The 26,610-nt window shown below is 39.9% G+C and overlaps 1 protein-coding gene across 4 annotated transcripts; it reads left to right on the top strand.

Moving 5' to 3' along the window:
- Window positions 1-41: 41 nt before the first annotated feature.
- TTF1 (transcription termination factor 1) lies at window positions 42-26,429 on the top strand. 4 transcript variants are annotated; one of them, XM_048822659.2, is made up of 12 exons: window positions 44-184; window positions 1,192-2,185; window positions 4,588-5,542; window positions 5,964-6,208; window positions 7,228-7,413; window positions 8,373-8,451; window positions 10,048-10,178; window positions 14,143-14,371; window positions 15,415-15,504; window positions 16,752-16,817; window positions 17,165-17,250; window positions 18,911-21,253. In XM_048822659.2, exons 3-12 carry the CDS (start codon window positions 4,650-4,652, stop codon window positions 19,081-19,083), a joined length of 2,178 nt encoding a protein of 725 aa, XP_048678616.1. In that variant the 5' UTR covers window positions 44-184; window positions 1,192-2,185; window positions 4,588-4,649; the 3' UTR covers window positions 19,084-21,253. The 4 variants fall into 4 exon arrangements, with proteins under 4 accessions (XP_074976659.1, XP_048678616.1, XP_048678615.1 ...); XM_075120558.1 differs by lacking the exons at window positions 1,192-2,185; window positions 18,911-21,253 and adding an exon at window positions 24,263-26,429 and having other exon boundaries at window positions 42-184; XM_048822658.2 differs by lacking the exon at window positions 1,192-2,185.
- The last annotated feature ends 181 nt before the right edge of the window (window positions 26,430-26,610 follow it).

The raw sequence follows: 26,610 nt of genomic DNA, 5'->3' as shown, positions 1-26,610 counted from the left end.
ACTCAGCTCCGTTCCGCCTCAGGTCCGGCGGGGGACACTTCCGGTCCATGGGGCAGCGGAACTCGGCTAAGACACTTTCGGCCCGGGGGAAGCCCGATGGCGACGGGCGCTTCCGGGAGCCAGGCGGGCGCGTTGGTGGTGCTGCTGTGTCCTGCGGAAAGCCGAGCCGAGCCGAGCCGGACCGGTACGGGGCGGGGGGAGCGGCCTGAAATTGGAGTAGCGGGGAGATGGTGGGTCGGAGGAGTGACGGCGATGCGGGGCGGAAAGCGGAATGGTTTTGGGGTAGGGGTAGTGGGGGAGGGATGAAGGGTTGGGGGAGTGAGGGGGTGAGTGGGGAGGGATGGAGGATTAGGGATGTGGGAGTGAGGGGAGGGATGGAGGATTGGGGGCAGTGAGGGGGCGAGTGGTGGGAGGGTTGGGGGAGTGAAGGGGCGAGTGGGGATGGATGGATGGAGGATTAGGGATGGGGTAGTGAGGGGAGGGATGGAGGATTGGGGCAGTGAGGGGGTGAGTGGTGGGAGGGTTGGGGGAGTGAGGGGGCGAGTGGGGATGGATGGAGGATTAGGGATGTGTGAAGGGGGCGTGGATGGAGGATTGGGGCAGTGAGGGGGAGAGTGGGGAGGGATGGAAGATTAGGGATGGATGAATGGGGGATGGATGGATGGATGGATGGAGGATTGGGGGCAGTGAGGGGGCGAGTGGTGGGAGGGAAGGTTGGGGGCCGGGAGGGAGGAAAGGATGGATGAAGGGTTGGGGGCAGTAAGGAAGGAAGGCGGGGCTAGTGGTTCTGCGGAGGATTATGGGCAGAAAGCATAATGGCTTGGGACACCAGAACCAAGGCCCTTTGTGCGGGAGTAAGTGCGGCTGGGGATGGTATTTTGGGAAGAATCGCAGTACTAGCTTCAACACAGTAACTTGCCTCCCTGGGGCATAATGGTTACGGGACACCAGAACCAAGGCCCTTTGTGCGGGAGTAAGTGCGGCTGGGGATGGTATTTTGGGAAGAATCGCAGTACTAGCTTCAACACAGTAACTTGCCTCCCTGGGGTGGGCATGTGATTCAGCCCTACCATTCTCTTGTAACTACTGTCTGGCCATGGAATGGCTGTTGGTGTGAATTAATTTAGGGTTATCTATCAGGTAATGAGATGATAAAAACTATTACTGACTAATCAGTTCCTTTGTTGGCAGACTCAGCAGAGAGGCCAGAGAGTCAATGGTTCATGGCAGCATGCTTGATTTCTTCATTTAGTTAACGTAGCTGCAGCTATAAATGGTGTACTGTGTGGCTCGAAAGCTTGTCTCACTCACCAACAGAAGTTGGTCCAAATAAAAGATATTATCTCACCCACCTTGTCTCTCTCGAAGAAAAAAAGGGAAGGAATAGAGGAAGCCCTCAGAGGGTTTGTCCCTACTGAAGATTTTTACCTTGGGTTAACTGATGGCTAATTAACTCAAAAGCTTTATCACTTTTGTATACTAGTCCTGATGCTCTCCAAAACATTTCCCCAGCTACATTAGGAACAAACCTTTGGAGTGTGTCCAGACAAGCCTTAACCTTTACAAAGGTGGTAACTACCTTGTGTCACGTTATTGACTTGAACTGGGACCATATAGAACATGGTTGCAACCAAGGTCCTGTAGTGGCACCAAATTTTGTATAAAGGGGGTCAAATAAGGTGTCTAAGACAATGTTATGGTTTGCTGGTTATGACTCTGTGATCTGTATGCATGTATAATTTTTGTATTTAAAGTTATAAGTATTGGCTCTATGCTGTCTGTATTTCAAACTTGGGCTATGCTTTTCGGTGACACCCCAGATGAGGTGGTGTAAGCTCTGCCTAGCCTGCTTGATGAAGGCAGACATGCCTTGGGACTCAGCAAGGTATGCAGGAACATGCCTATGGACAGAACTTTGAGGTTTTTCCATGCCATGTGATGGACAGCTTGTCTTTGGAACAAAGGAAGAAAGACCACATGGCAAGAGAATATAAAAAGCTGCTGCAGCTCCTTCATCTTGTCTTCAGTCCTGCTTCTTACCTCTGGAGGAACTTTGCTACACTGAAGCCTTGAACCAACGACTGAAAGACCCATCCCAGCTGTGGATGTACTCCAGAGACTTGATTTGAACCTGCAGTTTATTCTATCACTGCTACAAGCCTGAACCAAGAACTTTGCCATGACTGTATGTAATTGATTCCATTTAACCAATTCTAGCTCTCATCTATATCTTTTTCCTTTTATGAATAAACCTTTGGATTTTAGATTCTAAAGGATTGGCAACAGTGTGATTTGTGGGTAAGATCTGATTTGTATATTGACCTGGGTTTGGGGCTTGGCCCTTTGGGATCGAGAGAACCTTTTTTCTTTTACTGGCTTATTGTTTTTCATAACTATCTGTCCCCATAATGAGTGGCACTGGTGGTGATACTGGGAAACTGGCATGTCTAAGGGAATTGCTTGTGTGACTTGTGGTTAGCCAGTGGGGTAAAACTGAAGGCTTCTCTGTTTGGCTGGTTTGGTTTGCCTTGGTGTGCATAGAAACCCCAGCCTTGGGCTGTAACTGCCCTGCTTTAAGCAATTTGTCCTAAATTGGCACACTCAGTTGGGTCCCACCAGAACCAGCATCGTTACAGTGGCGTAGTCATGCTTGGATCCACAGAACCAGGTCAATTCAACTTTAAGTCAGAACCCCACGGTATCCAAATTTGAATTTTGGTATTGAGAGTTTGGTTGGTTAAAGAGCAGTTGCAATGGGTGAGCGAAGAGCATATGAGCGCATTGGCAAAAAAGGCCCTGGAAGGTTTGTGTTCAGAAAAGGCGATAAGCTTAAGAAAGAAAGCTACGAATCAAGAATTGAGAAGGTTTTCCCCCCCCCCACTCTCCTGTTGGCAATAGCTCACCTTAAGTGATCACTCTGTTGTTACAGTGTGTATGGTAACACCCATTGTTTCATGTTCTCTATGTATATAAATCTCCCCACTGTATTTTCCACTGAATGCATCCGATGAAGTGAGCTGTAGCTCCCGAAAGCTTATGCTCAAATAAATTGGTTAGTCTCTAAGGTGCCACAAGTACTCCTTTTCTTTTTGCGAATACAGACTAACATGGCTGCTACTCTGAAACTTATACCTTAAGTGTTTCCTGTGTGGAGAATTGTGACAGTGAAGGAAATGTACCTGTGTCTGTCAGGAGAATTGACTTGCCTATGGAGGGAGCTAACCCGGTCTCCAAGCAGTTGTCTGTGAACAGCCCTATGTGCTGGGACAAGGGAAATGAGATCCCAAGCTGTGTGTCTGGTAAAGGATAATGTGTCTCCAGCTCTTCTTTGTCTGTGGAGCAGACAGAAGGTGCCTTTCAGCCTGTGATGGCAGAGAGTAGTGCAGTTGTCTCAGAGTTGGTTCTGAATTCAATTAAGGCCCAGGAAGGGAATGGTCCTAAGTTTGTATCTGCTAGGGAGAATGGCCCTGTAACTAGGTTGCATCCAGTTAGTGTTGTAGCAAAATCCCAGAGACCAGACAATTCTTGTGCTTGTATTTTGCCTGTTGCTAATGTGTGGCTGGGAAAGAGTGTAGCAACTCTGTCTAATCAAGATGATACCCTAGCCAGGGAACAAGGAGAGCAGAGAGGTGATTTAATTGTGTTACTTACTGATGGTGTGGAAACTTATAGCAAGAAGGAAAAGATTCCTGAACTTGTGTGTGGCAAAGGGAAGAAGAATGCTTCTAATCTTTTATCTAGGGAGTCTATGGGTTTGCCTGAAAGGGAATTGTGTAGGAATCCACCTGATGACCCAAAGGTGATCGTGAATGTGAGTGCAAGCCCTAGGTGAAGAGGGTAAAGGCAAAATTTCTGTGAGGAGTGAAATGCTGCTTAGAAAAGCTCATAGGGAAAGGAATCCTCATGGTTGTCTTTGCAAGCAGTTTTCTACAATTGAAGGGCGTGAAAGTGATTTAATCAAGAAAGTTTCAGTTCCTAACAGCCAGAAATTTACTGTTGTGAATGGATCCACTGACTTTCCTTTTGAAAGATCCAGTGTGGATAGCTTTGAGAAGGTCTCAGATGGAGTGAAAGCTGGTAAGAAAGTTGAACAGTCCTATAACCAAGTGGCTGTTTGGGGCCAGCTTGTTGGGGAGACAAGGTTGTTGAAAGAGGAATGTCTCCATGTAGATTCTGTAAGTGAACAGTCTGTGTCTCAGGTTCAGAGGGAAGACTGTAACTGAGTCTGCAGAGCAGAACAGCTGTGTAGTTAATCTGTCAAGAATGCAGGGGATGGCAGGTATACTTTCATCTCTAGACACTTATTGGACCAACTTTTACCTAGTCACTTTTCAAAGTAAAATTGCATTTGAAAGCACAACAGCTTAAATGTTTTGGTTCTTTAGGAAAACTGGATGACTCTGAAGTAGTGCCAGTGGTAATTTTAACTAATTTTAACTATCCTTGTTTTTTCTTCCATGTAACTCTATTTAACGGTGTTGATGTGGAGATTATCAAGATATCCAATTGTATGTTGTTGACTTTCATGAAGTTTTCTTGTGTAAATTATGACACTTGAGTAAAACTTCTTTTCTTTTTATTATTCAGGGAAAGTGAAGCAGACATAAGAAGCAAGTACAAATTATTTTCGTATCCTGCACTTTATAAAGATGAAGAAGAAAAACAGAGAACATAGCGAGAGCCTTGAAAGCAACAAAAAGAAATGTATGCAGAGTGTGGAAGTTTGCCCTCATTCTCCTTTGCTCTTTGAAGATCAGTCTTCCCAGGACATTGATGTTCATAAAAAGAAATCAAAAAAAAAGAAAACCAAGCAAGAGAAACAAGACTCTTGGCTAGATAATTCTTGTATCGGTAGGAAGTGTGAAATTAATAATGAAACTGTAACAGATGCTTCCAAAAAGAAAACAAAGAAAAAAAAGAAACAGAAACACAGTGATAGTGAGCAGGAGCAAAATAATGTACGCTGTATCCATGTGAACCAGGAGGTGGACACAACTTTGGAGAGTGTTGATTATATTTATGTAAATGCATCTGCTAAGAAGAAAAAAAGAAAAAAGAATTTGTCAGAAGAGCTGGATGAGGTAAACGAACTGCCTGGCTTGTATGAATTTGGAAATGATTGCAGAAGCCAAAAAAAGAAAAAAAAGAGAAAACAGACCAGCCCCTGTGATACACAAGAAGCCAGAGATGAAACCTTCGCATCATCGTTTTTGTCAGATTCAGAACAAAAGTCTACGTCCTCTCAAGAAAGGAATGATGAGGTTATGATGTCAGGGTCATCTACTAAAATGAGCATCCCAATAGTGCCAAAAAAATGCCACAAAACCCATGAAGGTGGAAAATCCTCCAAAGAAGATAAGGCTGATATGACAAAGATTTCTTCAGTAATTGATGAAAATCCTCTGGATGTGACTGCTGACATTTCTAAGGTTACTTCAAAGGGTAATAATGGCTGTTCTGAAGAAACTGTGGTACCAGTTAGAAAGATTGATTTCCCTTTCCAGTCACACTCTGAACAAGCAACCTCAGAAGCTAAGAGAAAGTAAGGCTTGAATTTTCTCTCTCATCATTTCTATTGCATCCATCACATAGTTATCTGAGCTACTGCATTTGGTGAAGTAAAGTATGTTCTAAACATTATTTCACTATGAATAATCAAAGGTATTGGTAACAGAGAGAAAGGGAAATGTTATAAGGCAACAGCATCTCTCTTAGTAGTAGCCTCCATCAAAACGTCTATGGATATAATCTACATTTACATGTTGGGGATTTTGATGACCTTGACAAACCATTTGATCAGGATTTGGTATCAGAATTCCTTAATGGAATTACAGCTATATTGTAAGGTTAGAAACAGGTTGGGTTGAGGCAAGGAATATAGTTCCTTACCCTTTGCCTGAAGAATCATAGGGAGGTTGATAATCATCTACAGCATTGAGCTATATAATTCTTCTCTTTACCAGGTTACCAGAGTCTGTGGCATCTGAAAATGAGGAAGACCAGGATGTTGGATTTACAGAATCTGAAAACTCTATGATGTTGAATAATGAAGAGTTCCTTGAAAGTTCCATGTATTCAGCAATGGATTTGGAGACTCTCAAAAGGAAACTGGAGGAGTTTATTCCTCAAGTGTGGACAATGTCAGAAACAACAGTCCTAAAGATGGCTGGGAGAGACCTGATCAGGTTTAAAAAGTTTAAAGAACAAGGTGAACCCCCAGGAGGATACTGTACTGATTGGGGGACTGAAAGTAATAGGATAGAGGAGAATAAACAGGAGATTTTATATAGTGCCTTTCATGTCCAAAATATCTGGCTTCTGGAAATTGAAATGCAGGAGACTCTATCACAGCTTCCAATTCCAGTGGAATAGCAGCAGGTTAAAATTATTAAACAGAAAGACAAAAAGTCTGACTTAGCTCCAGCTAGAGTATTTCTTTAGGACAGTGGTCCCCAAACTTTTTGTCCTGCGCCCCTTCATCCCCCCACCCCAGAGCTAGGAGCAGGGCTGCGGCTCCGAGAGGGGGGATGTGGACAGGGGTAAGGAGGCCAGGGCAGGGGCCACAGCTGGGGGTGGGGGCAGAAGCAGACGTTCAGTCAGTGGCTGAGGCCTGCAGCCATGACTGGACACGGAACCCAGGGCGGGCAGCGGGGACTCCGGGCTGGCAGCTGCAGCTGGGACCCTAGGCGCAGGGCTGGTGGCCGGGACCCCGGCATGGATTCCCGGGAGCGGGGTGGCAGCCAAGGCAGCAGTCATGAGTGGAGCTGGGCAGTGCTTCCTCCCCGCCCCCTGTGTGGGCTGGTCCAGGCTCCATTCCCTCCCGACCCCGAACATTATTCCGCGCCCCCCTAGGAGGGGCATGCCCCACAGATTGAAGGCCTCTGCTTTGGGATGTAAAACATTTACTGTCTGAATATTGTTTCCTTGTTCTGCGTTATATTCTGTTAAAAATGATTGTTGCATTCTATCTGTGCACAGCTCTATTATGTGCTTATTCCCAGTTCCATTTTTCTGTTATTTCAGTCTTTGTTGGTGCACATTATCCTGGCACCCAAATTACAATCACGAGGGTACATCTAAATCATCTCTCATTGCTCCCTTTCTCTGTTAATTGCTATCTTATCATCTGTTTGCCAACATTTCCTGTAAACTTGTCTTTTCAAGATGTAATGCAAATGAGTGGTCTGAGTTTTTGTTTTCCTAAACCTAACTTATTCTATATTCCAGGTAAGCCTATCAAGTTTGGCAGGTTTTCTCAGAAGGAAAATACTCAAATACAGAAGAATGTTGAAGACTTTTTATCGCTTACAGAAATAGAGAATGCAGAGAAACTATTATTTACCTACCGGTACCCAGAAGAGCAAGAAGCCATCACCAAATTAAAAACAAAATATGCTTTTGGTATGAAGATTGGTGAGTATTAATTATAGTTCCACTATAGATCCTGCCCTCCAGTATATGAGGGCATCATTTGCATGTCTTGTAAAATGATCTGTTTAAAAGTGTTCAATTGTAAATCTTATTAAAATGAAAGAAACACAATTTTGAGATTACATATAGTTGGTAAAATATCTTTTATGCTGTTGTGAATAACTCTGTTCATTTGTGATGGGGTTGGAGGTTGGGATTCAACTTCATGTCCCCTAGCAAGATTAATTGATTTTTAAGACCATTATGATCCAAAGGTGCAATTTGTGCCATTTCTTACTGGCTAGGCAATAAGTAAACCGACTGGCTGAAATTTTCAGAGCAATCTAGGAGGCTTATTAATGGTTGCGATGAGTCTAAATCCCTTAGGCTGCTTTGCAAATCTTAACCATTGTTCTCGGTGTACATGATAAGCTGGCAAATTCCGTGCACAGTGTTGACCTAAACCAAAGGAAATTAGATTACTAAAAGAGGCAGTTAGTCAAAATGTTTGTGTGTAAAATTCTATTTGCTTTGTTCCTATCTTGGAAAATTAACTATTGAACTTTTAGATGATTTCCCAAATTACTTGCTAAGCCCCGTTTTCACGTGTGCTAGAAAACAGGATCAAACCATTTTTTCTCTTCTAAAAGCAGATGCTTCAAATAGCATACTTGTTCATCTGTGTCTTTTATCTATTTGATGTGCTTTCAAAATGACTTTTCATACTACATTTATTTTGTGTTGTACTAACTGTTTAACAAAACTATTCAAAAGATTCAATTCAAATTGGTCTCAACCCCTTTTTTTCCACCCCATTTTCTTCAGCACCATAGAATGTGTTTTTATACTGATTATATAAAATCACTGATCTTTTTCTCATTACTATGTTATGTTACTTTCCTCAGTAGCCTTTCCTCTGTGTCAAATATATTTTTAAACTGTATTATTTGTCTGTCTTGTAGCTGAAGGGATTCCACGGCCCTGGAAACAGGTATATTTTCGGGCAAGGAAGATGTTTGACCCAAACAACTATAAAGGGAGGTAAGAAAATAATTCAGGCAGCATCTGAATTCGCAAATTGTCTCAGATGTTCACACATTAATTTATTTCAGTTTTAAAAACCTATATACTAAGAGGACCACTCCCCTCCCCTGATGTGAGAGAACTTTCCAGTTATTAAAACAAAATAATGAATTTACAGTGTTCTGCTGACCAGTCCTAATTGATTCCAATTCCATTACTATTACATTGCAACTCCCATGTAATGAAACACCCTGTCCTGCCCTCAATCTAACCCCTACACAAATATCTGAGCAAAAAGTTGGACCTTACAGCATGTCTGGAAGGTTAAAAAATCTGGGTTTTGGCAGAATGGGAAGAAGTGCATTTCAGAATTGAGGGTCTCTCCGAGAATGCTCGTCTGTGAGTTTCGACTCCAGAGTTTCTGTTGTGATTGCTACTCTGTTTGTGTGAACAAGGAGGGAGGGGCCATCGTAAACAACGCACATCTTTTGATGAGTTTGACGCTGCATTAGACAAAGCTCTTATGGTTGCAGTCAATTTGGGTTCATTTAAAAACAAAATGTGGCATGTATAATTCATTGCTGGTTGGTCTTTTTCCTTTTAAAACATAAATTGTTGAGTCCTATAGTCTGAAAATTCCATGTCTCATAATGACTGCATGAATAAAGTGTAATCTCTCCAAGTACTGCCTCTGTCAGAGTTCCTCTGCCAAGTCTGTGGGTTTACAGTCACATTTTTCTACTCTAAAATATTTTTCTCTACCTTGTTGCATCATCCATGTAAACGGGGAGACTGACTGTACAGGGAATATGTGCATTTGACAGTGAGTAAAGCCAAAGTAAACAAACTAATATTCCTGTAAGTGTAAGACTAGAGAGAGGAAACAGTCTGTTTCAAAGGACTACTTATAACAGGAGCAGGTATCTTTTCAGACTTTTTAAAGTTGATGTTCATCTATAGCAACCTAGGGTTTTTTGGATTTGCAATTACACAAATCAGACGTCAAGAATTATAACATTCAAAATTACAACATTCAGTTGGAGAACACTTCAGTCTCTTTGGTCACTCGATTACAGACCTAAAAGTTGCAATTCTTCAACAAAAAACCCTTCAAAAACAGACTCCAACGAGAGACTGCTGAATTGGAATTAATTTGCAAACTGGATACAATTAATTTAGGCTTGAATAGAGACTGGGAGTGGATGGGTCATTACACAAAGTAAAACTATTTCCCCATGTTTATTCCCCCCCTTCACCCCCCACTGTTCCTCAGATGTTCTTGTCAACTGCTGGAAATGGCCCACCTTGATTATCACTACAATAGGTCCTCCCCACCCACCCCCCCGCCTCCTGCTGGTAATAGCTCACCTTAAGTGATCACTCTCCTTACTGTGTGTATGGTAACACCCATTGTTTCATGTTCTCTATGTATATAAATCTCCTCACTGTATTTTCCACTGAATGCATCCGATGAAGTGAGCTGTAGCTCACGAAAGCTTATAGTCAAATAAATTTGTTAGTCTCTAAGGTGCCACTAGTAGACCTTTTCTTTTTGCGAATACAGACTAACACAACTGCTACTCTGAAACCTGTACTTACTTTTTGCTATCTTAGGTATTCTGAGGACGAAAAAGAAAGATTAAAGAAGTATCATGCTATACATGGCAACAACTGGAAGAAAATTTCTGAGATGATGTCCCGCAGTACCCACTCAGTTGCAATGAAGTATTCTCAGATTAAGTCCCGTAAGACATAATATGAATCATTTTAAAAATAACAGTTCACATTTTAATTTACCACTCTAGCAAGTATTTTTAGTATAGTTTTTGGATGTTAGGAATTAAACAGTTCAGGAGGTTGATTTCTTTCTGGAGGTTCAGGACGTTGCATGGGTTCTTACTTTTCCAAATCACTGTTTTCGGTGCACAGAACTTTAGAAATGTAGGGCCAGAGGGTATCTTGAAATGTCATCAGGTCCCGGCTCAGTCTTTTCTCAAGACAAAAAATGTCCATTTTTTTTGTTTTGTTTTTTTAAACCTTTCCTCATTGGTCAGCTTTTCTAAACCTTTTAACATTTTTGTTGTTCTCTTCTGTACTCTCTCCATTTGTCCACATCTTTCCTGAAGTGTGGTGCCCAGAACTGGACACAGTACTCCATCTGAAGCCTTACCAGTGCTGAGTAGAGCGGACAGTTACTTCCCTTGTCTTACGTATGACACTCCTGTTAATACACCCCAGAATGATAATTAGTCTTTTTCACAACTGCATCACATCATTGACTCATATTCAATTTTAGATCCATAGCCAGCCATTCCTCATTTTGTAGTTGTGCATTTGATTTTTCCTTTCTAAGTGTAGTACTTTACACTTGTCTTTACTGAATTTTATCTTGTTGATTTCAGACCAATTCTCCAGTTTTGTAAAGGTCTAATCCTGTCCTCCAAAGTGCTTGCAAACCCTCCCAGGTTGATGTCCTCTGCAAATTTTATAAGTATACTCTTCACACCATTATCTAAGTCATTAATTAAAATATTGGCTAGTAGTACCAGAACAGACTAACCCCTGTCGGACCCTACTAGCTATGCCTTTCCAGTTTGACAGCAAACCATTGATGACTCCTCTTTGACTTTGGTCTTTCAACCAGTTTTGCCACCCACCTTATATTAATTTCATATAGACCACGTTTTCCTAGTTTGGTTATGAAAATGTCATGTCGGACTGTACCAAAAACCTTACTAAAATAAAGATATGTCACGTCTACCCCTTCCACACATTCACTTTGTTAGTAACCTTGTCAAAGAAGGAAATTAGGTTGGTTTAGCATTATTTGTTTTTTGACAAATCCATGTTGGCCATTCCTTTTAACCCTATTGCCCTCTAGATGCTTACAAATTGCTTGTTTAATAATTTGTTCCAGTATCTTTCCAGGTATCTGGAAATCAGGTAAGCTAATCAGTTTATAATTCCCTGGTCCTCTTTTTTTCTTTTTTTAAAGATAGGTACTACGTTTGCCTTTCTTCAGTTCTCTGGGACCTCACGTAGATTGCGTCAGCTAGTTTCTAAAGTACACTAGGATGAATTTCATCAAGTCCTGCCTACATGATTAACTATATCTTTATATGAAATTGATAAGAACAAGCACATCTTATAAGAGGCACAGAGATGAAGTGGATGCACTATTTTTCCTTCAATTTTCAGCTTTGTTTTGGACATTTATTTAATAAGTGACACCACTGGCATTAGAAAAGGTTCAGAAAAGGGCAACTAAAATGATTAGGGGTTTGGAATAGGTCCCACATGAGAAGAGACTAAAGAGGCTAGGACTTTTCAGCTTGGAAAAGAGGAGACTAAGGGGGGATATGATAGAGGTCTATAAAATCATGAATGGTGTGGAGAAAGTGAATACGGAAAAGTTATTTACTTGTTCTCATAATATAAGAACTAGGGGCCACCAAATGAAATTAATGGGCAGCAGGTTTAAAACAAATAAAAGGAAGTTCTTCTTCACTCAGCGCACAGTCAACCTGTGGAACTCCATGCCTGAGGAGGTTGGGAAGGTGAGGACTATAACAGGATTTAAAAGAGAACTGGATAAATTCATAGGGGTTAAGTCCATTAATGGCTATTAGCCAGGTTGGGTAAGGAATGGTGTCCCTAGCCTCTGTTTGTCAGAGGGTGGAGATGGATGGCAGGAGAGAGATCACTAGATCATTACCTGTTACGTTCACTCCCTCTGGGGCACCTAGCATTGTCCACTGTCGGTAGACAGAATACTGGGCTGGCTGGACCTTTGGTCTGACCCAGTATGGCCATTCTTATGTTCTTATGTTCAAAATCTAGATAGGCTCCTTTGGTTTTCTAGTTTAAGTCTAAGGCAGTTAGAGCCAGATTTTCAAAGGTATATAGATGTCTAAAAATGCAGCTAGATACCCAAGTAGGATTTTCACGATTTGCCTAGCTGCATCATTGGGTGCCTAGACACCTTTGAAAATCTGGCCCTGGGTGCCTGACTCTCACTAGATTTCAGTGGCACTCAGATCACCTACCATTTTAGGCTCCTTTGACTATCTCAGCATAAATGTTTACTCACAAGGCCACAGTTTTCACAAGCCAACGAGTACAAAGGAATACAATTTAGTGAGCCAAATTTCTCTTGCTGTTGAACTGTCCTCTGCCAAGGGTTTCATGTAGTGCTTCAGGATCTGATGTGTGAGAGAGAAATCACAGGAAATAGTGTGGCTAAACTAGCAATCTCTTGGGTTATCAAATTCCACTTATCTGCTCAACTGCTTACTCAGGAGTTGCAGGTTGCTACACTACATGTAAAACAGAGCAGCACCTGGCATGGAATGATCCAGGAACTACTTATTTAATCAACTGTATATAGGCCTAACTAAATACAATCAATTGACTTATTACATAATAATGTATATAATGGCATTCCTTAGCTATGAGAATATCTGTAATTTCCATGTACAGGGAAATATACCCTTTGCAAATTCACATTATATTTAAGACAGATTCAGTTGGCTGCAGTCCCTTTAGACAAATAAATGGCTAAGTATACTTTTTTGTTTTGCTGTTTCTCAAAAATGAAAAAAAAATTTTTGATAACTCTAATCTGCAGAGAGGAAAGATGTTCCTTGCTTCATGGGATGGCAGTAAAAATATTCACTGGGAGGCTTTTGTAACACAGTGGCTGGTGTTAAAAAGTAGACGCATTAGTATGTGTCACTTCCCCATGCTTCTCCATTGCAAAAATAGGAACATATTTCCAGTTAGCACAAATAAGTAATACATATACACTAGCTATTGTACAAGTATTCCTGTTATGTTTTCAATTTAGTACTTAGGAAAAGTCAAGAAAACTTGTTTTCTGGAGTAATTAAATTGGAGATTGAAGCCCAAACAGTGCATTAATCTAATATGAATTCCCCCCTCCCCCCCTTCTAGTTCCCACACACTCTAGTTGCCATATTCTGATATAGAATGTTTGAAAAGTTGCCATTGTTTGAAACTGCATTGTAATTTAAGGTAAGCTATAATTCATCAGCAAATATTGAGAAAAAAAATCACTGTTCTTTAGGAGGTCCATTTCTATTTTTCCAGCTCTTACTACAAGCAACAGATGGCATTAGCTTATAACAATTTTTTCTTGTTTTCCTAATTAGTTCTTTGCACTGCACTTTGAAAATATAATGTGTTATATAAACAATAGGTATCAGAACACTCCTGGGTGAAGTAGGCAAGTATGATCTGCATTTGTCAGACAGGGAAATTGGTACAGAGTCCAGTTATCAAAAATGGATGCCTAAAGTTAGGAGCCTAAGTCTATATTTAGGCATGCAAATAAGAGGCTCAACTTTTCAAAAATGGCAAGTACCCAGCAATGTCTACTCAAGTCAGTGGGCATTGCTGGGGTGCTTGGCACTTTTGAAAATCAGGCCACTTATTTGTATGCCTGGATATGGATTTAGGCTTCTAATTTTTGGTATCCTTTTTGAAAACTTCAGTCAAAGAAGTTAGGTAACCTAGCCAAAATCTACTGAAGGAGTTAGTGATGGGTGGGGGAATGGAGGTCTGGAGTTCCTGGCTCCTGGTATTGTCCTTTGTTCACTTGTGATGCAGGATCAGACACTTCTTTTTCTCTTTATTTTACTCACTTATGAGAGGTGCTATATAAATCAATAACTTTATTTAATAATATAGAGGTTAATTCTGGTCCTTGGAGTAAGGAGGAGACACAGAAGCTAGTTCAAGCAGTGAAGGAGACCATTCAGCAGAGGGCTGATTTGGAAGACATAACATCCTTGCTACAGGCAGAGAATTCAGATGGAACTCTCTCAGTTGAACGTGAAAAACTGTACAAGAACATATCTTGGACTGAGATAGAGGCTAAAGTGGGAACCAGATATTGGAGACAGTGTAAACAGAAATGGTAAGGTTTATTTTGGGTCTGGCTACTAATACACACTTCTGGAGTTACCTCTCTTACCTTCTTGTTCCCTTTCCCCAAGCTAGATGTACTGTGGCATATGTTTGCATGATTAAACAACTGGTCATAATAGATATGTCACATCAATTGGTTTAAAAAGACTTTCTTCTTTCTCAGTTCCAAAACTTGTTTACCTGTGCACAGACTATAGCCCCAATTCTGCAAAGACATAAGAATGTGCATAACTGGAAGTGGGGCTACTTTCACGTGTAAAATTACACACACGCTTAAGCCTTTGCATGGTCTGGGCCTGTTCTATTGTTGTCTGTGACAGTGTGGTGTTACATATTATGAATTTTTTTTTTTTTAAAGAAAGGAGGCAACTTCATAGGCACAGTTGGTGGTTTTCATCATAGTAATGAAAAGAAATTGTTAGTGAATTGACGGGAAAGTAAAAGTTTTAAGAAATAGGAGATCTAGAACCAAAGTTTGTCCTTACACTAGTGCAAATCTGGAGTAATTCCACTGTAGTGGAATTTGGGGGGAGGGATAGCTCAGTGGTTTGTGCATTGGCCTGCTAAACGCAGGGTTGTGAGTTCAATCCTTGAGGGGGCCATTTAGGGATCTGGGGCAAAAATTGGGGTTTGGTCCTGCTTTGAGCAGGGGGTTGGACTAGATGACCTCCTGAGGTCCCTTCCAACCCTAATATTCCATGAATTACACTGATGTAAGTGACAAGAGAGTCAAGCCCCCTAGATTTGAATGTTGCATTAGACTGAGCCTCTTGGATCTGAACACTTTCACTTACAAAACATGTTAGCAAGCTCATAAGAAAGAGGTAAAACCATTGGAAGGTAGGGCAGAAAGGGTCTTAGAGGGAAAAGCAAATCTACAGACCCATATAAGACAATTAACAAAACACATAACTTTCTAATTTAATGGGGAACAAAAACAGATCTTTTTTTAAACCGCAACCTTGATGATTTCCCCCCCTCCCCCCCCGACATGATGGGAAAATGCCCTTTTCTTATCTTTGTTTTCCCTAGGATTTCAATTGTAACAAAGAAAATGTCCAATGGGCAGAATGTATATGGTGGGACTAAAGGTTTACAGGCCAAAATGGATCTTATTAAAAGGTATGGATCATATTTGTGCAATGTTCTATGGTTTTTGTCTAGGGATCATGGGTTATGTTATGAAAGTGTCCTGGTTGATAAGAACCTGCGAGTAAAATAAAAATCTGGAGTACATGTAAGGGAAAAGTGAAGAGTGGAAGGTTTCTGGATTATTAAACTCAAAGGACAGTAACCTCCATGGTGTTATATTCCACACTTAGGTTTCTGTAATGTTTATACAGGCATTTTGTAACAGAAAAACAGTTATAAAGAACCCTAATAATTATCCTGGGGACTTAGACTGTGGCTTGACTATGTAAAAACAGTACTTTTATACTCAACAGAGCTGCTCCTTGTGTATGTTCAGATTCATATTTGTTGTCCATTTCTTTTTATTCTTGTTAGTCCTACAGAGCCAACACAACTGATATTGAGCAAGTAGTTATGTTCTTTTCCATCTTGTGCATCATCGAGAAAATTACTTAAATTCCAATCAGTAACCACTGTGTAATCCTATTGCGTTCAGTGGTTTTGCCACAGGTGAATGAGAGCATGATCTGAAGACTGGCAGTTGCATGCATGTTAAGTATTATTGAAGACCTAATTTGACTTGCAGCACCTTTATCTACTGGTAACGAAGCATGAGATGGAAAGAGTGTAGGCTGAATCTTCATGGCTGGCACTTGGAGAAAAATGTTTCTACTCTTGTAATCAGAGCACACTCAATCTGGAAAATTTCAGCGCAAATAGATAAAACTTTCAGAAAGATATAAGCAATTCAAAAAAAGGACTTTAATTAACTAAATGCTTCTACTTTAGCACCTTAACTTATTATTATTGTAATTTATTATTTGTATTATCGTAGTACCTAAGAGCCTTAGTCATAGACTCCATTGTGCTAGGCACTGTACAAACACAGAACAAAAGGTGGTCCCTACCCCATGGAGCCTAAAATCTATAATACAATAGACTAGACAATAGATGGATATAGACAGTGTAAGTCTTGCCAGTGCACATGAAACAGTATTTGAAAATGCTGTTGTGAGGACAAGGAGTAGAAGATGTTTTCATGTAGCTTTGTCTTAATTTGGCAACCTTAATGTTGCATTAACAGTTTATGCACTTAACACACAAGCACACTTGCACACAGATTTTACCAGCCCAAAATGTGCTGTGTCTTGTAATGGGGAGGAGGAACATGGACTCAGGGTTTAGTTAACTGCCGTCTCAGATCTCCCTATAAGTTCCTTCTGTGTTTTGATTCTCAGATTGTATGAAATGAAGGTAGAAGACGCTAATGAAGTGAACTGGGAAGAGCTCTGTGAGATATTTGGGTAAAAACATTTGTTTGTTTTTTGGCCACAAACAAGTAGCATTTATTATACATCTTATCTGGCTTGTGCTACAAAGGAATCCACAGATCTGGACCCATACAGCCTCATGTATTCCAGTGTTAGCCTTGATGTACTAATGCTAAAGGGACAAGAGTGTCTTGGCCAATATTTTTTATTCATTTGGGATCTGTATTCAGTGGTCTAAAGACCAAAAAGATTTTAGCTAACACTGTGAGAGGTTAGTTAATTGGAGCAAAAAGTGCCATTCCCATGAATGGACGCCATTATAATAGTGAAACTTCCCAGTAGTATGTTGTATCACTAATTTTGAACCTTTCTCTTCTCAGAGATGTCCCTGAAGCCTATGTTCAAGCCAAATTTTACAAGTTAAAAGCTACCAGTGTCCCTTCTTGGCAAACAAAGTCTTTTCCCGGTTAGTATATTTATGGTTGCATTGTGTGTTATTCTGTCAGGTTTTTCCCTATAGAATTTGACTAAGATCATACACATTCTATGATTGTTTAATATTTTTGATGTATAGTTACACAGTAGCACCCAATCACTGATGCATTGCACAGTGTCAGTCTGCATTGCCCAACCACCCTAGACTTGGAACTTATAGTACTACTTTCCTTGGAAAGTATAATTGTGTACTGAAAGGATTACCAGTGCAAGCTCTACCCATTGGATATGCGGCTCCTAGTAGATATTCAAAATATGGTCATGCATGGTCTCTATGCTTGGCTTCCTCTCAGTGAGACCAAGTACGCCCATGGGCTCTGCTGGGGAAACTTGGACCTGACTTGCCCTGCATTAGACATGTGTGTCCCACTGGGCTTCTTGAATGTGGCTCCATAAGGGTGGCAATGTGGTTTATATGCTTTGTAGAGCTCTGCTAGTTTCCCTTGGCTTGGCTCTTTCTTGATTTGAGGTGAGATGAAGTGGTGCTTTTTCCAAGTCAACTTGCTCGTGGTGCCAAAATGAGCGGTCATTATACATTGTGCAGGTCTTCATATATTCTTTTCCGGCATGCTTTGAGGAGCCATGAAATTGTTAACAATATTGAATTAATTATGAATGAATTCACTGTATGAGATGAATAGGGCAGGTCACACCTATCAGAGCAATTGTTTTGTGTACCGCAAATGCAGTCAGATGTCAGTGTATCAATTATAAACTCAGTTCACATTTTCAATGCTATCTCAGCAACCATAACGGCTAGAAAATTAATTTAAAAATAAAAAGCCTAGATTCTGGAAAACAAGGAGGCAGAATGAAAAAGGCATTGGTAACCAATTTGAGTCTTGATGGGTACAAACAAATGACAGTGGTGGAATACCAAACTGTGAAGGGTGTAGGGCATTGAGGTTTCCCATTAAAAGATTATATTAAATTATTCCTTTTTAAACCATCAGACATTTAAGTGGAGATTGTTGCAACATTTTTATAGTGTTGTACACATCCATCACACCTTTAAACCAAGGTTCTTAAAGCATTTACAATGAATTAAGCCTTACCAAACACTTTGTAAGATTGTATTATTATCCCCATTTTACATGTGGTTAAGGGATTTACTCAAATTCACACAGTGAATCATTGACAATAAGAAAGAGGACTCAGGAGTCTGAGCTCCTAGTCCGCTAATCTGCCACTCAACAGCATCCATCACATAATACCTTTCTGATATTAAACAAGAAAAACTTCCATTTTGAGTCTGTGATTAAGACTATGCAGAACAAACTCATGGTTAGAGCAGAAGACTAAGAGTCTCAGGATTCCTGGGTTCTATTTCCAACTTGCTGACTTGCTCCCTAAGCGTAGTCAATTCACTTCTCTTTGTCAAAGTTCTGATATCAGTAAAACAGATCTTAGGCTTATGGGGGTACACTGCAAACATTAATGTTAATATGGTGCCTTGAGATTCTCTGCAAAAAGTGCACCATATACTCTTGGCACATAAATGCAATTGTTAATATAAAAGCAAAAAAAAGTCACAATATGTTTAGTTTTGCAAACCTTTATGAGAGAACTGTTTGCTAATGAAAAGACCAAGATGAAATTAAAACTAAACTGAGTGTTGTTCATTTTTAAAGAAATAATCGATTACCTTTATGCTGAGACACTTCCATTGCTTGAGGAAAGATTAGAAAAAAGGCACAAGGGTCCTCAGAGTTGGGACAGGTCGTCTTCCAGCTGCGAGAAAAAGGTTTTCCAGTTTAGCGACATCTTTGACAACTGTGAAGATGATGTTGATGACAATGACTGATTATCCTCCAAAATACTCCCTCTTTGCACACCCCCAAAATGAAAAATGGATTCTGATTAAACTGGGGTTAAATCAGAAACTGAATGTACATGACCATGAAATAATGGGAAGAATGAAGACACGCAAGCCTGCTTCTCCTGTTTTGTATTGAAGAGAGAAGTAAATGTAGATTATTTTTTGCGGTATCTTTGTTACTAGAGACTTTTAAACCTTATCTTCAGATTGTTTGGGGAAGCTAAAGGTCACTTTGTACTGGACTTGTGGAAACACTGAAAAACAATATTTTTTTCTTAATACTTCATTACAAATTTGCTAGAAGTCCTGGGTAAGCCTGTCTGAGTGAATTTAGGTTTTCAGCATTCTAATGTCAAATTAGGATCTTTTTTTTTTTTTTTTTAAAGGCAGATTTTTTTAAAAAGAAGTCCATTTATTTTAAGTCTGTGTAAGTAGAATTTTTTTAATTTGCTGTGTTCGGTATTTAAAAAAATGCAACAAACTGTTTAGGTAAGTAGAGGGTACCACTAGTTTTCAGAGATAACAACTGGGGATAAATCAACTTGAAATCTAATGACTAAGATTTTGTAGATTCTTTCAAACATTTTCCGCCTAATTGAAACATTGGAATATTAATGGAACCAGTGTACTGTTAGCCAGACTGCGGAGAATTGATTGTTATATGGCTAATTTAAGCTGTTACACTGGACAGTCAGTAACTACACAGTTGCCCCCTTTCTCCTTGCACCCCCCTTTGCTCTGACTGACTAAGACAAATCCATTTCAGTTTAATCATTTATATGACCCAACTGATTTTGATACTGTAAAAATGGTCAAATAACTGAAGTTTATAAACACTCTATTGATCTGAAGAATTTTCTTCAGAAAAGTGGACTTAAGAATCTTTATTACATAGCCCACATTGGGCACTGTAGAAGTATTAGAGTAATAAATTTTTGAAGAGTTATGGAGCATTTCTGGGCCTCTGGTTAAATAGTATCAGTTTATAAAATGTCCAAATACATAGAGGAGCCATAGTGTGGTCTCTTAGGTACATCATGTGTTTTTATTGGCCTGTGCATTTTATATTTTTCTTTTTAATCAAAAGTATTAACTTTTATGAGTAAAAACTTTTAGGTTGTTTCCTAAGGGCTTGTCTACAACTGAAAACTGTTCCAGAATAAGGAAGGGTTTAAGTTTAGTTCAGAAAACTATATTAATAAGACGGCTTATTCTAGTGTCAAACTCTGCGTTTATGCTTAGTGTATGCCCAGTGTGGTATGTTGCCAGTTCTTCAATATCCAAATGATCTATTCATAGTTGTTAAAACCAGACGATGCCATTGTGGTCATCTAGTCAGACTTCTAGCAAACACAGGCCCTAGGGCTTCCATGAATTCAGTTTAGAAAGCTATTTATCTGCTGAGACCTGAAATTTGGGTATTTCTCCAGCAACAGTTGATAACCCAATAACAACTAAAAGAAATCAGGGAGCTGCACTGTTTTAGATGATTGTGACATCTTCTGTTGCTGCAGAGGAACTGTAGAAGCCTGACTTGTAGTTTTAGCAGCTATTTTGTTTTTAAAACAGCTGTAATATGTCCTGCATAAATTGTTAGTAGTTTTGGAGCTTGGGTTACTCTGTTTTAATCTTTTATACAACATTTTTTTAATGTTTCTATGAAAACTGAAGTGATACACTTAAGATTTTCTTAATTTTTTTAATATAATGCAGAGAGAAAATACTCAACAGATCATATATTCCTTTTTTCTTGGAAGTCTTATTGTAATATTTACATAGAAATAATGTTGATGGACAAGATGAAAATTGTACATATGTCTTCATTTTATGATTTAATTGTTGTAAGATAATAGCATTTTTCTATAAATAGATGAAGAGAATGTAAATAATTTGCTGAGACTGTGCAAGTAAAGTTAGTCTTTGTGTAGGGTTTGTTCATTACATTTTCTATAAAGTCTCATCAGAAAATGAGGATACAAGCAGTATTGCAACCTGTTATGATATTTAGTGTATTACTTAAACTTCCAGCTCCTGGAGTCAGGTTGTTAGGTGAGAATCTTATCTCTCACTTTAAAAAAAAAAAGTTTCCAGTTTGAAAACTGTAGATCTTAGAGGCTCAAACACCAGAAGGCAAATAAAAAGAATCCAAAATTTATTATTTTAAAGTCTCTTTTTTAAACCAATCTTGATTTTTTGGGAGTCTGACTCATGATTTTTGAATGCGTGGGATTAATAATACTGTACAAGTGGATGCTGGCTAATCCTAGCCTACAAAGATCACATTTTAGCATCTGAAAAACTGAGATGCTTGTTCTGATTGTATGCACTCAGCCAGACACACAAGTGATGTTGTCAGTTGTTGGTTCTGTGTGTGTTCTCTCTGTGTGCTGCACTGGCTGTGGCCAGGTAGCCAGTATAGCAGACTCTGATCAAACTGCCCAAGAAGAGCAAGTTTTCGTGAGCTACAGCTCACTGCATCCGATGAAGCCAGGTTTTTTGCCAATAAAGCACAATATTAATGCCCCGATTCAAAGTATACTAATACATGTATGCCTGCGACAGTGGACCAGCTCAGTGAGCAGTAGAATATTCCACTCCCCCTCGGCCAGACAAAGATACCCCCTCTGTGACCCCTTTCTTATATACTGATGCAAACAAGTTAGGTATTGCCCATCTGACGTGGTTGGTTACCACCCTTTACCTTGTACTTGTTGGTCCAGTCAAAACATATCTATCCATCACCATGTCATCCTGACCTTATCCTTAGGAGAGGTCAGTGTGTCCCTGTTAGGGTGACCAGATGTCCCAATTTTATAGGGACAGTCCTGATTTTTGGGTCTTTTTCTTATATAGGCTCCTACTACGCCCCACCCCCTGTCCCAATTTTTCACACTTGCTGTCTGGTCACCCTAGTCCCTGTATTATCTTCGGGGAATATATTTACACCATAACTTTGTATCGAGGTGTTCTGGCACAATCCTTCTGGAATGTGTTTACGTGAATACTTAGCACCTAGGAGTGCTTGTGTTTTTGCAATGCCAGCCCTGTTCTTGCCAAGTTCATGTATTGGATAGTGAACTGCAAGCAGGCATCTGCTTTGTAACAAGGCCTGACTTTTGCTTGTAGCCTGGCTGTTGCTAACTTTGCTTTATATCAGCAGGGCCTGACTTTTGCTCACTTTAGTTCAGCCCTTAGGCCTTGTACCAGGCCCCATGTTTCTGGCTCTTTCTTCCTACTACATTCCTCCACTTTTTATCCTTTTATGGGGAGGATGTTTTACCTGCCATCCTGGAGAAGCACAGTACATGGACTGAAGATGACCCAGTGGGCTAAATACTGTTATATGACCACCTTATGTTACTATCCACACATTCACGCCCCTCTGTCCCTTGGTCTGCACAGTCCCTTGTATGAGCCTGGGACAGATTTTATTTTCCAAGTGTTTTTAGTCTCTAATGGAGGGCCTGGGAATGTTAGATCTGGGACTTTGATTGAGGAATGTAGTTTTATAGTTCTGAAATATTAGGTTAGGCACTGTTACAATGTAGTTCCACAATACTATGTATATGAAGAGGAAAACAAAAATTGGGAGTAGCAACATCACACATGAGGCCTTCATATATAAATTTCTTGTGGTTAGTTACCACACAGTAGGTCCATCCATGTTACAGGTTATCCTTACTGCTGGTTGTTACCATCTGGTAAGCTTTGCTGGGCAGGAGACAGGATTGGCCTGAATTATTATGGCCGCACATTGGTGTTGCGAAGTCAATATCATTCCTGGCATAACAAGCCATGGTGCAAAGCTCTTTAGGTTTGCATTGCTCTATGACAGAGGCTCTCAAACTGTGAGGCAGGACCCCATTTATGGGGTTGCCAGGGCTGGCTTAGACTTGCTGGGGCCTGAGGCTGAAGCCCGAGCCCCACTGTCTGTGGCCAAAGCTGAAGCTCGAGGGCTTCAGCCCTGGACAGCGGGGCTCAGGTTACAGGCTCCCTGCCTGGGGCTGAAGTCCTTGGCTTCGACTTCACCCCTGAGCCCCGCCGCCCCTGGGCGGCAGGACTTGGGCAGGCTCAGGCTTCATTCCCTCCTCCTGGGATTGTGTAGTAATTTTTGTTGTTGGAAGGTGATCGCAGTGCAATGAAGTTTGAGAACCCCTGCTCTATGATACATCAGTAGTGGATGTAGAGCCAGTTGTTTCTCATCGATGCTGTCTTCCAGATAACCTACTGAATGGACAGTAACCAACTTATCAAATATTGCTGTGTTAGGATTCACTATTGTTAACCAGATACTGAACAAGATTGTTTTAAATAACCTGTGACTCAGTTAGGATGCTCTATCACTGATCCAATATCATGACTGATATTAACAGGGAATTTGTCTACACAATTTGACATATTGCCCATTTACCATTGCTTTTGTTATACACTGAGGACAAGACAAGTTAGCTAATAAGATCAGGTGATTTTTCTTTTTTAATGTTCCCTAATGAGTTGGTTATGGTCGTTATTATGTAACTGCCATAAGCAGTACAAATAACTTCTTTATTAATTTGTGTTTTCCTTGTCTTCATGTTGTTTGCTGCCATTAGTTTGTTAATTTTTATTTGTGTTTGATTAAACAGTTTTAGGAATGTTATGCACATTGTAAATGATGTACCGATTCTTAATACCATGAGAGACAGTTTCCACTGCCCGGTTGTCGAAGTAGTTAGTTTTGTTAAATATATATATTTTATATTACTCCTGTTCCAAATAGATCTTCAGAGTTAGATAATTTTGAAATGTAATTCATAATTCTACTTAGATTTTGGAGTCTTCTATTTTGAGCGATACCAAACTGCAGAATGGTCCTTTGCCCAGCCCTCCAGTCTTGTGTACGTTCCTGATAAATGCTAGGATATTAGTTAACATGAAGTATACAGCAATAATACAGTTGCTTTTACACAGTAGCCAATTTCACCCATATTTCAGTGCTAAAGATTTAAAACCACAGGCACATGAACTTACTTTGCTTAATAATACACAGTTTAAATGACAGACCTGGTTCAACTAGTGGTTTCTAGCTGATTGCCTACTTAACTGTATATATATGGTAGACGGAGGTGTAGTTCACCAGTCTGTTGTTTGTAAAGCACTTCATTTTTCTTTTCTTAATGCCCAGGGGTTTCTTCACAGTGCACTGATATATTCTGGTGTCTTCATTGAGTGATATCTTCTGGTGTCCTCGGTTTGTGGGATGCACCCTTAAACAGCTTAAGTTGGTAAACATAATACAGCTTTTGCTTGTTTACATTTCGCTTGTTTTCAACCCATATTTAATACACAGATTAACTTTAGTTTGTTTACAGTGTAATAGGGACCAAGTCTCTTATAACACAAGCTATGCTTCTGTTCTCATTTTCCCAATTTAGCACAAATAGACCAGGTTTAGATACTTTTGCAGTTATGGCATAGACATTCTTTTTCACTTCTCATGGACTTCACTATTTTTTCGTAATAAATATTGTGCTTAACCTGCTCAAATAGATGATCACAATCTTCTGTGAGCAGGTGGACGCCTCTGCTGAGCATTCTGGTTTAGCAAAAGAATTAATAACAGAGTTTTTACCCAGGGTTTTTTGGGTTTTTTTAGAGTTAATTTGCTTGCGATACCAGTTCCACTTTTGATATACAAACTTTACCAACCACAACTTCCCTTGAACATAACATATAAAAGAAAAGGATATAAAAATTAAACCAGACTGAATTTTAAGTGCAGGTCTGTGTAAACACTTTGAGAGTATTACATTTTCATGATGTTTTGTTTGGGAGACTAAGGTAGAAACCTGTTGAAATTGGTTAGCTTTAAGGTTTTGTGACATAACCAGACAGTATATATTCTATTTTTTACCTTTTTGCTATAATATTCTTACAACTATATTTCAGTAATTAGTAAAGGCACTGACAACTTTATAAAAACCCACACAAGAAATAGACATTTTATTAATATTGCCTTTACATTCATGTTAAGGTTTCCCCTTACATTTTTTCCGTTGAGTAAAAAGCTTTGGGATTAATAAAAAAATTCTTTTTGTTTGCAATTGCATTATTTGTTGAGGCAAAAATATATGTACATATATTTATAACTGAGGCCTTTTTGAGCTTTTGCAAAAAAAAATTGGTGGTGGTTGTTGTTGTTATTATTATGATGGTTATATCTAGGGCCCTACCAAATTCAGGGTCCATTTTGATCAATTTCGTGGTCCAAGGATTTTAACAATTGTAAATTTCATGATTTCAGCTATTTAAATCTGAAATTTCATGGTATTTTAATTGTAGGGGTCCTGACCCAAAACGGAGTTGGGGGGAAGGGGGGGGGTTGCAAAGTTATTGTGAGGGGGATTGCGGTACTGCTACCCTTACTTCTGCGCCGCTGCTGATGGCGGCGCTACCTTCAGAGCTGGGCAGCTGGAGAGAGGCGGCTGCTAGCTGGAACCCAGCTCTGAAGGCAGAGCCGCCGTCAGCAGCAGTGCAGAAGTAAGGATGGCATCGTATGGTATTGCCACCCTTACTTCTGTGCTGCTTCTGGTGGGGCGCTGCTTTCAGAGCTTGGCATCTGACCGAGAGCTGCTGTGCTCCCGCTGCCCAGGTCTGAAGGCAACGCAGAAGCAATACCACGACCCCCGCTAAAATAACCTTGCAGTCCCCCTGAAGCTCCCTTTCTCAGATTGGATGTCCTGACCGAAAACACCGGTCTCCCCTGTGAAATCTGTGTAGTATAGGGTAAAAGTACACAAAAGAACAGATTTCATGGGGGGGGAGACCAGATTTCACGGACCGTGATGCATTTTTCGTGCCCATGAATTTGGCAGGGCCCTAGTTATATCCAACCATAGAATTAAAATAGCATAGTATCACTTATATTTTAAAAAAATTTAAATTGATATTTGCTGCAACAAAATTAACATTGGTTTGGTTATTTGGTTCAAATCCATAATTGTTAATTTGTTGATTTGATTTTAATCTGACTTTAATTTGACAATTGTATTGTTTTATCTTTAGTTTAGTAGTTTTTTTGTAGTTTGTTAGTTATGTCGTCTTGATTTTATTTTTTGTTTAACTTTAATAAAACTTAAGTTCATTATAACATTGAGTCATAATAAGCAACTGGTCCAGAACCATTGAGAATCTTGGTGAATTTCAACCAGTTTTCTAAGGAGCCTCCCTCCCTCCCTCTTAAATTTACTCCTTTGGTTCTCACAAATGCCTCTTAAGGAGGACATGTAAATTAATTAAATCAATGGACGTTATGAGGTGCTGAGCATCCTCAGAATCAGGCCTTGTGGTAGTACAATAAACCTTGTTTAAGCTATCACCTAAATTGTTTGTCCAGTTTATAAAGTGAAATAGCTACCTCTTTTAAAAAAAAAAAATTAGAGTAGGTGTGAAGCCTGTAACAGTAGTAAGAATTGCATACTAGAGCCAGTGTGCAATGGCAGCCTTCAGTACAAGTAACTGCTTGGAGTAATG

The sequence above is a fragment of the Caretta caretta genome, chromosome 16 (genome assembly GCF_965140235.1).
Source record: "Caretta caretta isolate rCarCar2 chromosome 16, rCarCar1.hap1, whole genome shotgun sequence".
NCBI lineage: Eukaryota > Metazoa > Chordata > Testudines > Cheloniidae > Caretta > Caretta caretta.
The sequence above is the reverse complement of the archived record's forward strand: the minus strand, read 5'-3'. Positions and strand labels throughout refer to the sequence as shown.